Below are 17,415 nucleotides of genomic sequence, written 5' to 3' on the forward strand. Positions count from 1 at the left end.
TAAAAAATATATTAAATTCATCTTATTTAACTAAAATTTATATAATTATATTTCAACAGTAAATAATCATTTATTATTATGTAAAAGAAAATCAAACCCACTTTATAGTTTACAATGAATATGTTAATATTCAAGAAACAGTATTTTATTTTTCTCCCCAATAGAGTACTAGTATATAAATAATACATATTCTTATGAGATAAGATCCCCTGCCAATGTTCTAATTCCTTCTCTTATCATTTGAATGAAAGAATTTAAGGTGAAATCAAATATTATCAATTGGTAGGAGTCTGGTGCAAACGTGTTCCCCCAGAAATATTAGATGCAACAGTTTTTTACGAACGCAGCTAGCATGTACCATCCATATAATCCACCAGCAATTCCTGAACCGTTCCTCTATCGGGCATCTTCCCGGCCGCACCATATATAGGTGCCAGTCCTCCACTTATTGGACCCGGATTTTGTTTCACCTGAAATTCACACACACAGAAAAGCTAAATAGAAAGTACAGATCAAATTATGATTAGTATTCTATACAGAAGAACAACTTACAGTTTCCACAGATTCCTTTAAATCCCTTATAAAGTCATCAACAATTGGTACATGTTGCAGTGTCACGCAGATATGGATGCTGATTCATGCAGAGAAGAAAATTTAGTTTATTAAAAGTAAAACCATAATCCTGAAATGATCAGAATTGTAAACTAGAAAATATGATACTCCAAGGTCCAACCTGTTGGGTCTCTGCAATGCATTCAAATGCCAACCTTTGGATGACATGATATCGTTGACCTCAAATATATCCAGAACTTTGGATCCAAAAGCTATGATTGTCATATCTGGTCGTCCAATGATAAACAACTCAGGAATCTCCTCTACGCTGCATATAGCATAATCATAACCCTTACATTCAAAAAACATATACAACGTACAGCACAAGAAATAGATACAGAAAGAGACAGAGTATCTGTACCCTTTTTGTAGTCTTTTTGATCCTTCCATAACTGCTTTGGTATGTTCCAAGTAACCTGTATAATGAATTGGACCATCAATAAGCCTTACATCACACATTAGAAACCTCATTAGAGTTTACAGAAATGGAAAGCAAATTATTTAGTTCAAAATTCGTGGAGAGGTACCTTCTTTCCCTAGAGACATCATTGCTGCCCATGCACCAGCAATAAGGCTTCCAGGTCTACTTCCAGCTATGGTTGGAGATACATACAACCCACCAGACCACTCGGTAACTGACAAATGAATCACAAAGAAAACGACAACGGAATTAATCCCATAACAGACAAGTACAGAGGTATACTACTAGGAATTGTATATGTCCTTCTCAATATATAAGTGCAATAGAAAATTATCCAAGACATTACATAAATTGTAGTCTTACCTGCAACAAATTGATTCTGTAGAGTCCAGAAGCCACAAAGAAAATACGTTAGTAATCAGCTGCAAGTAAGTCAACAACTAATTTCCAAAAAACAGTGGAAGGCGGGATGCAAAGAAGTTAATCCATAAAATAGAATCATAAACCGAGGGGAGGAAGATAAAAGAGAACCTATATTTATAGTATTCATTTTTTTGAACGAAAAGATATTTTATTGGATAGAAAAGATGGAAAACAAAAATAGGGAATGAGTAAGTTCTAGATACAATAAATAAGGAAAATAGAAAATGAAAGTCTAGATTCTAATTTAATAAACACAGCCATAATTTTAATCACTTCATTTTTACCAAAACATTAGCACATGTCATAAAAAACTGCTGCAAAGTAGAGGCTGAACCCCCATTAAAAATACCACAAAGATGGCGAATTCTTCTTAAACGAGCTTTAAAACGATCCATCACCAAAAGTTTTAACTAGTTACTGTTTCTAAATGAAATTCCAAATGTTTGTCATTGGTTGAATTTTGATTGTCCCTTTCTATTCTAGTAACTTTTTGAGAGTTTCATATGAAATGCACTGAAATAGGGGTAATGTTAGGGAATGGGCATGTAAAAAATAATTGTGCACTTTTATAATTCACCTATTGATTGTATATTCATCATTAAGGGGCTCAAGGATAGATATTAAAATCACAGTATTTTGCATTTGAAACATACAATTCCATGTCATAGATATGAATTTCAAATGATTTTGAATTGCAATACATGCGGACATTGGTGCAATTCCATATCAATAATGTGAGATGTACGGTGTCGGTGCAACAATATGCTATTTTTCCTCCTTTTTCTTTCCTTTGAGACTTCTCTCAAATATATTGAAAACTCAAATAAACTTAAATTGGTAAGTGAAAAAGAACTTAAGGTCTAAATGCACCCTATTGGACTATTCTTAACCACAGGAGCTTCACAGTCACTAGTTCACTCAATGCATCCTAATTGGCTGTTTCACTGCTCTGTTTTTATTCTTCCAATGCACCTTGTTTGGATATAAAACTGCTAAGTTTTTGTTCCTACAAACATACGCTTCATACAATCATTTTATATGGCTCCCAAGGCAAAGCTCTGGGAATCATAGTTAATTCTATAAGGCTGAATAATACAGTTATCTAGTGTACTATCAGTCTATATATTATATATTTGAGAACTACCAATATAATTTTGTTTACTTAAGAAGTTTCCCAACACGATTTACTATTTAAATTGTGATTTTGGTAGCCATTTACTCGCCACATTATATAGTTCCTCTTCTATCTCCTGTTTCTATTATTGTACTTAGAAAATAAAAGCTCCCATCTTCAATGATGATGTCCTAATGCAATATAATTATTGAGCAAACCAATTATTTACCTTTCTGATTTCATGGTTCCTATATAGAACGATACTTGTTCCTTTGGGAGCTAACCCATATTTATGCACATCCACTGATATTGAAGTAACCCCTTTAACAGAAAAATCATAAGGTGGAATATCGTACCTAGGAAGAAAAGGTTAACATGAATTATTTAAACTGGAAACGGCATTCATTGAAAAGTTAAGAGCGATGTATGAAGCTCAATAAAACAGTGTGTTTATTCCCATTTTGTGTAGGGTTGTATCATATACTCCCATTTTCGATAGGGCTGGATGGATGATTGCCTGTGTTATACTCGGTTAGTATAAACACCAACCATAAAAACATACTATGCAAAATGCATAATCCCAAACAGTAAGACTAGAGATATAGAAAATTATTTTACTTAATAAAAAAAAAAAGGTGTGTATTTGTGAAATAGTTGTAGTTCCTCTAATGCTTGGAAAGATGTTCAGTCTAGATAGTTGAAAAATAAGTTAGAATATGTTGTCAGATGGAGAAGAAAAATCCAAACATCGACAGATCTTTAACTCCACAGGTTAAAATGAAAAATCCAAACAGATTTTACTCCACAAGTTAAATTTTAGTATGAAAGTATAGAGCCTAAAATAATAACAAGGAAAAAATCAAAGACAAAAGTATAACAAAACTGACAACAATATCGAATAACAGTTCGCTAATATAAAATGAGTAATGCCAGCTATACCCAAGCTCACGAGCGAAAGGTAATACAAAGCCACCAAGGCAAAGGTCCACATGGAAACAAATGCCAAAGCTTGATGCTAGTTGACCAAGTTCCTACAGGAGAAATTGTCAAATTATCTATGTTATAGTAGTTCAGCAAGCCAGTTGAATTCATACAATTTTTGTAACAGTAGATAACGGGGGGAACTTACTTCAATGGGGTCTATTATCCCATGAGGAAACCCGGGAGAAGATCCAACAATCTGCATAATCACATGATAGTCAATTTCACTTGAAAATAAAAATTAGAGCTATTAAGAGTTTGCATATCTTATAAAATCCAATACAAAGAATTTTCAATCTTTTAGAATATATTCTATTAAACGGAAAAAATCATAGAATAATAAAATAGCACGATTGAGTAACTTCATACCAAAATGGTATTTTTGTTGATATAACGCCGAATTGCTTTCACGTCTGCTTGAAAATCTTTGTTAACTGGAACACGCCATAGTTTTATGTTAAAATACTGTGCAGCTTTGTCATATGCTGAGTGACCAGACTCGGGAATTATCCTATAATCGAAAAACTAATTTTCAAATAAACCAAAAAGAAGATAATATACCAACGATATAAAACTGAATTATCAGTGCCATACATTTCGGGTTTTGTAATTCCTTTTTTGGACTTCATATAGTCGCGAGATGATTTAACAGCTAATAATATGCTTTCAGTTCCTCCTGATGTCATGTTTCCACATATTTGTCCTCCAGATGCCTTTTCTTTACTACCGAGAAGTGCCGCTGTCATTGCAACCACTTCTGCCTCAAAGCGTACGACACTCTGGAATACATCCAAATGCAAGGGGTTGGTATGTGCAAACCTGAAATTTTATTAACATTAATGGCTGGATGCAAATGCATAAACATGGAATGACCTTAGGATGTCAAATTCTCTAAACTGTCAGTCATTCAGATGCCTCGATATTATCAACAAATTTGATGTCAAAGTCTAATTTTGAAACAGTTCCAAAAGGGCAGACATTAGAGCTAACCCAGGTTATGATTATTAACAGTTAACATTCCATGTACCGTTTGATGAACAAGTTAGTACAAGACAGAACATAACATGAGTTTTATTCCATGATTGGTGCATATTGTACACAGAAGAATATGGAACAAGGTGGAAAAAGTTGTTATTCCAAAAAAAAGGTGAAAAAAGTTACAACTTTTGGTTTCACTGAAAAGGCAAACTCAAAGAGTACATAATGGAACAGATTGTTTTGTTTCGTTCTGTTCATGTTCCAAACACTATCTCAGTAGCAACAAGATGCCAACTTAATTTCTAATTAGATAGAAGTCATAACCACAGGTTTGCGTTGAACATTTTCAAACTCAAACAATAAGGAAAGCACTTCCCAAGTTCCTATAACTCATGGGCAGACTATGTCAGAAGCCAGATTAGTGTTGAGACAAAATGCATAATCTAATAATTCTACTTAAAAGTGGAATAACTCCAATGTCAAAAGCAAACAAGCTTGGGTAGGTAATCTCTGAAGTAGGCATAATGAAATTTAATCTGGTTTCAAAACCACTGAACTAATAAAATTCAATTATGTGTATATTTCAAACTTAAAGAACATAATTCTTTAGAAACTAAGGTTACGGGGTTGGGCCAGAGTCTAATAAAGAGACTGAGCAGGGAATTCACAGTATTACTTATGTGGCAGGTAGTGGGATATATAACAGAATATAATGGAGAGAAAACAGAACGGAGGGTCGTTGAATATTATTCAGTTAAAAACCTCATGGATTGGGCAGAGAGAGATTTGCCTCTTCTCTTCAATGATGTTGCTCTGGGATCACAAGGGTTCATCTTCCGTAATAGTTGTTTTTTTTCAATTAATAATACAATTTCTTTCTATGTCAAGAAAAAAAAAACATAATTTCTTCTTCTCTTTAATTTGAGTTCTATCATAATTATCCATCGGTATGTAAAAAAAAAACTATTAAAAGAAACATAAAAATTCAACTGAAAACTCTGCAGGTCTTACTAACATTGAGCAGGCCTCATTTATGACATAAAAATGTTCACTAGACTCACTTCCTCCAATGTAGCTGCAAGAAATAAATAATTTAAAAGAAAAAATGTCATCAGTCCCATGTACAACCAAATGGACCCCTCCAAATAAATAAAAGCATCCCAAACAGAAATGATCAAAATTTAGCATTTAATGCTATGCAAATTACTAACATACACTGTACCAGAGCATTTGCCTTGCCAAACTGCATCATTTTTTTTCTCTTCTTTCATTTTCTCAAGCACAGATGTCCCCAACCCCGTGCTTGGCAACTCTGTCGTCCAACCATCTCTTTTAGATTTACCATCCGACTGCAACTTATCCACAACCTGTATTCACAATGACCAGATTAAAAACAAAATTAGTCACCATCCACAATCTGGCCTAAAGAAACCAATAAACTGTTAAAGCAACAAGCGCGCCCAGCTATTAACAAATAATAATGCAACTGTAGCTTGACATTTCTAATATCCAAGAATTCACCTGCCACTTAAGGAACGGCAACAATACCACAAAGTGAACCCTACAATTTTAATTCAAAAAATCCAACTCTTCTTCACCTCCTAAACCCTAAGTTTAGCATTCATTAATCACTTACATCACTTTTTAACCCCATACTAAAATGACCCCAAGGGTAAGGGCGAAGCGACAGGCTTCATAAGAAAAACAAAACCCTCGATTTCGAAGGTACAAGTGCAATAAATAACACCAATCACATAACCTAAACAAAAAGTACAAAAAAATAAATTGAAATGTCTAAAAGGAGATATTTGACCTAGAGGAACTGCCATTAATTACATGTAACTATCAAAAGCTCCAATTCCACAATATGCAATTCAAAACTACCTCGTTTTCCACCGCAAAATCCAACATATGCATTTTTTGACCTTGTCGCCAAATAATGCATATGTTGGATTTTGCTGTGGAAAAAATTGATTTTGAGTGAATTGATTGAGTTGAACAGTAAATTTCAATATAAAAATCACGTTCAAACTCAAAAGCTAAAAATTCTAGCTACACGTAGAATCAATTCTTGAGGCAGAATCAATTCTACTTTAGAACAATCAAACATATACATAACCAAAAATAGCATATACCTTTATTAAAATAAATTTAAAAACTTATATTAATTGCATACACGAGTTCAAAAACACAAAAAACTGAACTAGCCACTAATCTGATAAACAAACACATGCAGTAGTATATCTACCAAAATCAAATTCAAATCCAATAACCAAAACACAAAAACTCAATCCACAACAACAACAAAGTCACGTGAAGTTGAATCAATCCAATCCAATCCAAACCAAACCAATCCAGTATAATAGAATTACTACACTATACACTATATCTAACCTTCTGTTTTTCAGCATCTATATAACTCTTCACACCAGGAATCAATCTGCAAATCAAACAAAAACAGATCTCAATTCAAATCACTAGCACTAATCATAATCGTTAACATAAACTATACAATGCATGCGATGATATTAAGTACTTGATGAAGTTCATGAAGAACCCTAGGAGAGTAGCTTTGACTCCTTTATCACGAAAAACTTCGAAAAACGAACGAACTACGTTCGCGACAAAGAGAGTGAAAATCGGAACGAGAATCAGTGCAAGAGGTTCGTATTGAGATAGAAACGAATTCGCGGTGGTTCGAAAGTGATTAAAGTGATAAGTCAACACAGAAGAATCCATAACGCGAAAAGAACAATGAAGAAGAAGAAGAGAATGAATGGATAGATTATAGATAAAAGGAAAAAGTGATTTATAAGAAAAGTTGATTATTGTGAATGATTAATAGTAATGATAATCGCTTTTTTTTGGAGTTGCGTGCAAGTTGTTTCTTAGTGGCTCGTCGCGTGTCGTTGTCACGTGGGCGTTATGGTTTTTTCTACTTCTTCGTTTATGGGCAGCCGTGACTAATTTGATAAAGCGGATTCTTTCTAAATAAGGTGGTTCGGTGTATGAAGCCGGAGAGTTTTCCAAAAGTACCTATAAGTTATCTATAAGTTTGTTTTTCCAAAAATATCATGTTGGAGTAGTTGAACTTGAAAATGTAGCTTTCTTTGGTAAAAAAGTGAATCTTGTGTATTGATGATTTTTCATTTTTAAGGTAATTGAATCTGATGATGGTTTATAAGAAAGAATGAATAGATCTTTAATTGAAATGATAAGATATTTTCAATTGAATGTTTTGAATAGAGATAATTAACATGGTGTGATACTTTATCATGAGTACAAATCGATAGAATTTTAGTTTGTGATAAGTAGTGTATATTTATGTCTAATCAGTTTTTCTTTTTGAAGAATGTATTTATTTTACAGTTTATATTTTTTTTTACATTTTGTTCATTTAAACCCAAGCTCATAAACATAGAAATCATTGAGTGACATTCTTTTCCTCGCATGGTTCTTTGTAGATACAATACATCACGGAATACTTCCAATCTTTTGCTTGCCGCTTCACTGCGTCAATAGTATCCAATAAACTTAAGAGTTTTTAGTAGGTTAAACTCTTAAATCACCTTATACAAGGAAAATAAATTTTACGACTAACTTCCAATCATACAGCAAAGAAGTATAGAACCGACGATTCTTTCTTCTAAATGACGGATTGAAGCAGTTAGTCTTCTTTCCAAACAGAAACTTTGAGTGGTTAGTCTTCAAGCTTTAAACCAAAATTTTATACGGGATAATCTTGAACTTGAGGGAGATTTTAATATCGGGCTTTGCTCGCAAACCGAACCTTGATTTTATGTCGGGCTAGCTAAGAACCTTGGAGATTTTAACATCGGGCTTATCTCGGACCTTCCCAAGCTTTTAACATCGAGATAAGATTCAACCTAGTGAAGATTTTTACCCGAGATAAGCCTTCTAAGCGAACCGGTGATTTAACTACCAAATCCCCAAAAAACCAAGCTTTTTATGGGTTTAGCTTAGAACTCGAAATAAACCAATCTCCAAATGGATGAATAGTTCAACCAAGGTAAAAACAAAAAAATTCCTTGGTGAACTTACAAATCTATCCTTCTAAAAAAATAACCCCCCCTCACTTGCAAAACAACTTTCTCGAAAGTGCTACTTAGAGAGAGAAAGTAAAAGAAATATTTTAGAGAGGGTGTGAGGAGTGAACTATGAAATTCTCACGTTTATGGATGTTAAAAAATGTGGGAAGGGACATCTATTTATAGGCTAGAGATTGGCACAAAAAAGGAGAAATTTTAGGACCATTTATGACTTGTCAATCGGTTGGTGACATGCTCCAATCAATTGGTTTCCTTCAAATTAATCGATTACTAAGTTAAAAATGGTAAGGAAAGAAATATAGTTGTTACCTATCATTAAGATGTTGTCCTTATCGTTTATGATACATTTTTGAACTTTCCCAATCGATTGGGATAAGGTGTCAATCGATTGACGTAGACTAAAGGGTTTGGGAGTCGATTAAGCAAGAGAAAGGTGTTAGGTACCCTTCGCCTCCCTTGTAATCAAGGGAACCTTCTATAGATCTAGGGTAAGTGTGCTTGCTAAGGGATGTTTGCTTGACTAGGTTTCTACTTATATTCATTTATTCACAAGGGATAGGATATGTACAATTAAGAGTTAGTGAACTCACTAAGGCATCGCACCTTATGCCTACGTATTAAGGAATCAAAATTATCGTAGTTCGTAGGTGTTAGGTTAGTGTTTTTTACGGATTGATGTTGGGTCGCCTTTGAGCGATAAACATATGTATGCTCACACGATGGAGACTTATAGCTTGTTTCTAGTTTGCATTTAAGGGAATGGAGCAAACCCTTTTTGAAAATGATCTTGAGTTTTTTGATAAGGTAGTGAAAAAATTGAATTGGGTAGACAGTTTAACCTAAGCTAAGAGGAAGCATGTTCTTTATTATTGTAGGGGTTAATGAAAATAAATTTAAATTAAGGAAAAGATGCATTTTTTGTTATTTTGAGATATTGGAATTTGGAACTAGAAGAAGAAGTATTGTGGGGTCTAAATTAATTAAGAGAATGGTCTAAGCTATCCTAGTTTAGTTAAATTAAATTAATCTAATTTTCTCAACAAATGTTAAAAAAGAGCAAGAAACAAACAAACCTAATAAAAACCTAAGTAATTATCAAAATTACTAAAATAAAACAAAATAAACGATTAAAATAAATAGTAAGAAACCAAATATGAAGAGATAAAATAAAAAAAAAACAGGAGGTGCTAATTATATTGGGCTAGTGAATAGGGGCGTAGGAAGTGAAGAAAGAAAATCATGAGAGATTCAAGGCCCAGGTGCTGGTCTACACATTCATGGAGAGAGTCAAAGTGTTGACTCCCTTATGGACTTTTGATTAATCCAACGAGATCATAGCAGATCTCCTCATGGGCGTTGTATGTGTATACTAAACAAAGTAGACAAAATGGTTGGCCATGATTGAAGATCGGGAAGGGAATATGGTGAGCATGTGGGTACATGAATGGTCAAGGTACGCTAATCTCGTGGCATTCAAGGGGACACGTGTCAAAGATCTCATGCATGTTATAGGGATCATAAGTCCTTTTTTCTTTAGAGAAAGTTTATTTTTCCCACTCTCTTATCTCTCCAAGTCAACCTCTCTTTCGCTCCTCTCCAAACCTCCACCTAGGAAGCCTTGCCTCCGCCGTTAAAACCACCTTAGAAACCCATATTCCAGCTGAAGTTCAACCGGGATCTTCAACCCTAACCCAATTTCCCTAAGAACCCTAGAATGGAATGAACCCTAACCCTAAGTCCACCATGAGAACCTCATCGAAGAAGATTAACATTTGTCTTCTCCGGCCACCACTTACTCAATTTTTTCATAATTCCTAAATAACTACCCATGTCAACATGAAATTTACCATATGGCATAGATTGACCCTTTCTCTTTACGAATATGAACCCCAAATTATGAGAATCCAACGTTGAACCTAACCTTACCTTGGATCTAAGGTCAAACACCATAAAAACAAACATGCATGGATTATTACAATTAAAGCATCGAAGTCAAAGAGATTGCAAGCATGATTAAACGTTAACCTACAGAGAGGAGTCTTCTCTGATGGCAAGAAACTAAGTCTATTTTTAATTCTCTAATGATTTTATTTTTCTTTTAGGACGTTTCTCCTTTACCGATCTTCCTCTCCTCCCTCTATTTTCCTTCTAGAATTTGTTGCAGGTGGTAGAGCTCAAGAAGTTAGGGTTTCAATGTAAATCCCTAATCACTTTGTGGATTAAGGGATTTGATTGGGATGGGAGTTGCAGCAACTTTTAGGCTATGTTTGCGAGTTTGGAGAGAAATGGAGGGGAGAGCTTTAGAAAATAGGAAGGATTGGGTGAAAAGAATAGAAATATTTTGAGTAAGAGGATTTTGGAAGGTTTGATTTTATTAATAACACCAAAAACCTCCTAAAATGGGGGAACTCAAAAATTATATTGAATGAGGATTTTGGAGGGCTTGCATAAAATTTTCAAATATCTTTTAGGTTGTTATAGTATTCTGAAAATTATTAATTTAGTAATGATAATGACTCTTTTATCATTCTAAACAAAATCATTTTTTCAAAAAATGTCAAATATTTTCCTATATTTTCTTAATTTTTCGTTTTCGGAAGTCTTCCCCTCCCCTCCCCCCTCCAAACTCGCAAACATAACCTTAGGGTTCTTCTCTCAATAAATTTGTCCCCTTGGACTCCTCTAACCCGACCCAATAATTAAAGTAAAAATGATAATAACTATGTGACTAAAAAATGGAATAAAAGCTAATAAATTGGTAATTACAACGGACCCTAAAAATGATAAATTGACTCAGCAGTCTATTGACTCCATTAACTAAAAATTAAAAAATAATATAGCGAAATTAAAAAACATTAATAACGATAACAATATTAATAATGGTTAAGTAATGATACTAATAATATTTTAATTAATATATTTTTTATAAAAAGAAAACGAAACAATTTAGAAATGAAATGACCCAAAAAAAGTCAAAATAAGTTCTCTTTGACTTTTTGAATCAAAAGAGTTGACACTGGCTTGTAAGACTTAGATAGCTTTAAAAGTTCAGAACATTGTAGAGTAAAAAGAAATGGGTGGACAAATTTCGGATATGATAGTTGTCCCTACTTAATCACCCTTTGCCTCGAGAGTGCGACAGACGAAGTTCGATCACGTCAGTGGTGGAGGATAATTAAATATCAGAGGACCCTTAATTTTCCATTTAAGAGACAGTTTGAGTGAATGACTATCTGGCTAAGGATATGCGGGTAATTATCTATCCATAACTTTAGAGCCTTCGAGTCTTGATTTTGTCTGAGAGTACTTGGATTAAAGTAGGTCTCCTACTTGGATGCAACGAGGACGTCAGAGAGAGCAACATAGCCATGTGTCATAGAATTCAAAGTGTTTTGGACGGACCAACTAATGGATTTGTAAAAGCAATGTCTTAATCAATAGCAAGAAGGTGCCTAAAATAGGGGATTAACTAGGCGGGCCATGAAATGATTTACCTTGGCCACGAGAGTTATAAGGCAAGATTAATAAAGTTGACCTCAATCGAAGGATTTACAAGGTAGATAGAAAAAAACTTATCTTAGCCAATGGACTTACAAGATAGATTGAAAAATGTTTGTCTAAGCCAAGGGAATTATAAGACGAGATAAACTTATTTTACCTCATCCAATAGACTTATAAGGTAAAACATAAAGAGAGTTGTCTCGGCCAAGGGACTTATAAGATAATATGGACCTACTTTACCTCAACCAATGGACTTATAAGGTAAATAGGAAAGGGATTTGTCTCGGCCAAGGGACTTACAAGACAAGATATATATAATTTACCTCAACCTAGGGATTTACAAGGTAGACTGAAAGGGTTTTGTCTGAATCAATGGACTTCCAAGACAAGATAAATACATTTTACCTAACCTATAGATTTACGTAGTTCACCTCAACCAAGAGACTTACAAGGAAGACTGAGAAGATTTGACTAAGCCAAAGGACTTACAAGACAAGATGGACATGATTTACTTCAGCCAAAGGACTTATGAGGTAGATTGAAAATGGATTTTTCTCAACCAGGGGACTGACAAGACATGACGAACCTATTTTACCTCAGCCATATGACTTATAAGGTGAATAGGAAAGAAAATTGTACCGACTAATTGTAACACCCCGAATATTATAAGTGTTATTTAATTATTTTGTTGTGAATTATATGCACGTAATTAAAGGGTATGCAGTAAGGGTGAGTGCGAGGACTTGGTTTCAATGGATTAACTTTAAATTTTAAAGCTTAGAATAATATTACAATAACAATATAGTGAATAATAATATATTATTGTTATTACTAATATTATTAGTATTAATACTATTAGGATTATTTTTAATATTAATATTATTAGTATTATTGAGATAATTAACTAATAAATAGAGTAATGAGAATTAGGGAATATAAGGAGAGAGCAGGGAAGTTAGAAAACACTTCTACGTGAAAAAAGAAGGAGGAAAGCTAGGGCAAATAAAGGGAAACAACCAATTTCACCATCGTCAAAGAGAATCAAGCTTGGAATTGAGGTAAGAGGTTGAATGGATTCAAATAAAGGTGATTAAACATGAGAGGCTAGTGAGGTTTCCTTCCCCTCTTAGGACTTTTGGTTATTTTCCATAGATTGATCTAAATCCTTATGTGTTTGTATGATTTATGATGAAATTCGTAATCTGAACTTTGTGGGTATGAATCTGTTGATGATAAATTCCAGAATATATGCAATCTGTGATGGAAACTCTCGTGTGCTTTAAAACTATGAACAAATCAGTGAAATTTCCTTTATTCTTGAGAATAGAAGTGTTAATTGCTGTTGTTGATAGATAGATTCATGTAGTATAATCACAAGTTAATGAAGATGAATTGGAAACTAGTCTGGAACCGAGTTAGGAAGTGTGGAAGTGAATCAATTCAGAGGGATTCGTACTGATTCAGGAAAATTGGGCTTTAACAGTTTCGTCTGGCCAAACGCGTATGGGGCAGGGCGATACGCGTATGGGGTTCCCATAAGATTAGTAGTTGAAAAATGAGTCCTGGTGGTACGCGTATGATAAGGGTATGGTGGGAGGCCATATGCGTATGGGGAGTGATACGCGTATGGGCCTGGGATGAAAACCTTGAGGGAAAACACCTTTTTAGTGATACGCGTATGGGTGGCTGCAGGCAAAGGCAATACGCGTATGGGGAAGGATCATACATGTATTTGCCTGTTGTGTGTAGTTTTGCATTTTTGCGATTCTTTTCTTGATATCACAATGCATTGCAATTTGTACTGTTTCAAGAGAGTGTAAACGAATTAATTAATTAATAGGTTAATTAGGATGGGATGAGGTGAGCATAATCGGGTGAATTCTCGTGATTAAACTATGAATTGTGATTCATGGATTGTGACTATGATATATTGCATTATGTGAATATGCTTGGTTTAATGCAATGATTTCTAAGGGTGGAACATAGTGAGTATGTGACTCACGTGTGATCAATGAGGATCGTACTGTGTATAATGTTGAGATGAATTGTGCATATTTGGTTTGTCATGCATCATTGTGTCATGTCATGTGGAGATGAGCCTAGGTGGGAATCCATGATGGGTGCCTAGTATCGTCCGAATTTCGACGAGAATCAGGTTCATAATAAATGAACCGTATTGGTTGTGTTGGGACCGCGTGCATCGATTTGTTATAATGTGATTACTTTGCATACATAATTGAAAATGTGATTGGTGCATTGTGGGAGTGCTTGATGATTATATAAAATGTGTGTATATGTGTCCATACGATTATGTATGTGATGTTTGGTGTGTGAATTACTACTCCTTAGCATGTGATATTCACTGTTACTTATTTGAATGTAATTCTCACTCCTTTTCTGTTGTTGCGTCTGTACTTCTTGTGGGACTTCAGATAATCTGGTACCTGAGTAGTTCCTGGAGCTTGTGTTTCTTTTGGATCGATTCGTAGGAGTCGCTCAGGTACATAACATTGGGATGTTGGGGATTTTATTTCACATTCATTTTTAAACAATAACTAATTTGTTACATATCATGTTTCGAATCTAATGTTGGACCACTGAGAGTGGACTTTTATTTGTGATTTGAGGTCGTGGTGCCATGATTTGATTTTGTTTTGTATTCCGCTGTTTAAATTCAAAAAGATTATTTTATGATAAAAATCAACTTGTATGGTTTGAGATTATGGGATGTGGCATCCTGCTTGCTTGATTTTTGTTTTATCACTCTGATTTTTCTAATTAAATAATAAAGGGAAGTGGGGTGTTACACCAATGGACTTATAAGACAGGATAAATGTAAGAACAAGATTGGTCCTGCATCTGGCCTTGAGTTTTGATGATAAGTTTACATGTTATCTTAAATAACAATTATGTTCTCTAATGGTTTATGTCTAGTTTGTAGCTTTTGCTAAATAGGTTCTGACTCTGGTAAGAAGACATGTGACGTCATTAGATTCTGAACTCAACACTCTGGAAGAATACCTACGCGTGTTACAAAGGAAGTCAATATTCTGGATGCTACTTCTACAGCGGTTCTAAGGAATGTTAGTACAAGAGATTTTGATTGCGACTTTAGCAAGGAAGCTTTGGAGGTCTTATAAAGCTTTGCTTCTCTGTCGCATGTTCTGAAGATGATGAAGACAATGTTCTGCTGAAAAAGTTCTAAAGATCTGAAGACATTGCTTTTGTGTCCTATGTTATGAAGATGCTGGAGACAAGGTTATGCTGAAGAGATTCTGAAGACTCAAAGACTTAGGCTCTGAAGACTCAAGTTTTGATGCTTATATAACATGCTTCAATCAACATACAATCAAAAGCCTCTGAAGAATTAGAAGATAAAAAATGGCTTGCGTGTGATGGTGAGCATTAAAGTACTAACGTAAATAGTGTCTTCTACTTTTATAGGGTGGCGTAAGAACAATCCTATTTGCACTTGTTATCTATCATTCCCACCATGACCATTGGGGACCTTACAACTGTATTTATATTTCCTATTCTACCCTTCAACGGATCTATCATTCTCTATAAAGGAAGCCATTGGTAGAACTTGAATGCAACTAATCAGTTCTACAAAACTACACCAAAGAGTTGCAAGAACTCTGTTATCGGTATTCTTTGTATAGTTGTATTTCTAGCAAGGAGTTTTTGTTCATATCTTGATTTCAACACTTTTGTGTTGTTGTACTTAAATATCATGTAATTTTCTTATTAGAAGCATACTTCTATACATAACTTTATAATCAACGATGGCTGATAGATGCCTCGAGGGACTAAGTGATAGTCAAAATTCTTAAGAAGACAATGGTTGCGGTCATTGTGGTTTCATGATAAGGATCGGCTGGACTTGTTGGGGTTGTCAACAAGGTTGATCAGAAGCTTATGGCGGTTGTCTATAATTCGTAGGATTATAGTGGATTAAGTTGTTGTTGATAAGGAAAATCACATTTGAAGAGGAGTAACTTTGTTAATAGTGAAGCAAGATAAAAACAATTGTGTTCATTTATTTTTATTCACTTGTTAGCTTTGTAATTTGAGTTGCAAAAAGATTATATTTGGTGCAATCCAATTCAAACCCTCATCTATTGTTTCTTTTACCTTCAATAGATACGTTTTACCTTAACCTAAGGATTTACAAGGTAGAATGAAAACATTTCACCCTAGATAAGGGACTTACGAGGTACACCGAAAAATATTCGTTCCAGCCAGGGGACTTACGAGACGAGATGGATAAGGTTTGCCTCAACCAAGGATTTACGAGGTAGAATAAAAAGGTTTTTGCCTTCGCCAATGGACTTACAGGGTACATAGGAAAGAGATTTATCTCCGCCAAGGGACTTACAAGATAGGATAAAGAGAGTTTACCATAACAAAGGGATTTATAAGATAAACAGGAAATAATTTGTGACATTTTAAGTGAGGATTGGACTTTTATGAAAGGTATCCTGACCCTTAGTTTATGTCATGTATGCATGTTCGTCTTGTTATGTGTTTTGTTTTACTATGATTTTTTTGTTGTGAATGAATGTAACACCTTGTGCTCATGGATATGTTATGTGTGTCATGATGCATGAATGAAACTTTTGATAGTGGTTCGTCTTTGAATTCTTAAACTTACGTGATGTCGACTTCCTGACACCCATATCTTTGTTGTAGTTGAATAAATGTAGCCCATGCGAGTCATCTTTTCGTCTTCTGTTTAGGCTATATCTTGGCAGTCTACATCGACCAGTGTCAATGTGATTAGGTCGAAGTAACCTTTGAAGTGACATGATGTTTTGTTCCCCGAGCGCAGTATTTAGGAAAACTATAAATGTCCCCTTGACTACTTTCAGTTCAAGTCCTTCTTACTGTTTTCAATGCTTGTTATAATTATTATTATTATTATTATGACCATACAACTTTGATGCAATGTTTATCAGAAATAATCGTTATTATACAAACAAGCAGTAAAAAGAAAAACACAATGGAGAAAAGCTTTTTGTGGAAAATAAAATTTTATTGACGATAGTGGGGCTTGTAAATATGCAATACTACAATAAGAAGCAATTCCTTGAAGACATGATTTGGAAAGGTTGGGTTGATAAAACCTAAAGGTTGATCAACAAATACCCTTCAGGGTGTAAGAATTCAAGAACACACTATTTACAGGAATGACTTAGAATTCATGATACAAGAATAAGCTACAAGCATTCTTATGGGCTCTAATTGAGTACATGAGCATATGTTTCATCCAAATCTATACCATCGTATCAATTGCATCCTTTATCAACAAGTCA

At 34.4% G+C, this 17,415-nt stretch overlaps 1 protein-coding gene across 2 annotated transcripts; it reads right to left on the reverse strand.

Moving 5' to 3' along the window:
• LOC131608995 (sphingosine-1-phosphate lyase-like) lies at positions 1–7,421 on the reverse strand. Of its 2 annotated transcripts, XM_058880608.1 has the most exons (15): positions 7,066–7,421; positions 6,924–6,969; positions 5,745–5,896; positions 5,545–5,604; positions 4,146–4,370; positions 3,921–4,062; positions 3,700–3,750; positions 3,510–3,601; positions 2,800–2,926; positions 1,397–1,412; positions 1,140–1,247; positions 974–1,028; positions 734–880; positions 553–631; positions 1–470 (listed from the first exon to the last, which is right to left on the reverse strand). In XM_058880608.1, exons 1-15 carry the CDS (start codon positions 7,266–7,268, stop codon positions 348–350), a joined length of 1,626 nt encoding a protein of 541 aa, XP_058736591.1. In that variant the 5' UTR covers positions 7,269–7,421; the 3' UTR covers positions 1–347. The 2 variants fall into 2 exon arrangements, with proteins under 2 accessions (XP_058736591.1, XP_058736592.1); XM_058880609.1 differs by lacking the exons at positions 6,924–6,969; positions 7,066–7,421 and having other exon boundaries at positions 5,752–5,894.
• Positions 7,422–17,415: the final 9,994 nt, after the last annotated feature.

This window comes from Vicia villosa, linkage group LG6 (assembly GCF_029867415.1).
Source record: "Vicia villosa cultivar HV-30 ecotype Madison, WI linkage group LG6, Vvil1.0, whole genome shotgun sequence".
Classification (NCBI taxonomy): Eukaryota; Viridiplantae; Streptophyta; class Magnoliopsida; order Fabales; family Fabaceae; genus Vicia; species Vicia villosa.

What these genes read in the sequence shown, in the direction of transcription:
- LOC131608995 (XM_058880608.1), bottom strand. Translation starts at nt 7,268, where the DNA reads ATGGATTCTTCTGTGTTGACTTATCACTTTAATCACTTTCGAACCACC. An exon ending in TAGATGCTGAAAAACAGAAG is followed by an intron (nt 5,897 to 6,923) that starts GTTAGATATAGT and finishes TTGTGAATACAG; the next exon opens with GTTGTGGATAAGTTGCAGTC. An exon ending in GATGTCTCTAGGGAAAGAAG is followed by an intron (nt 1,029 to 1,139) that starts GTACCTCTCCAC and finishes TTCATTATACAG; the next exon opens with GTTACTTGGAACATACCAAA.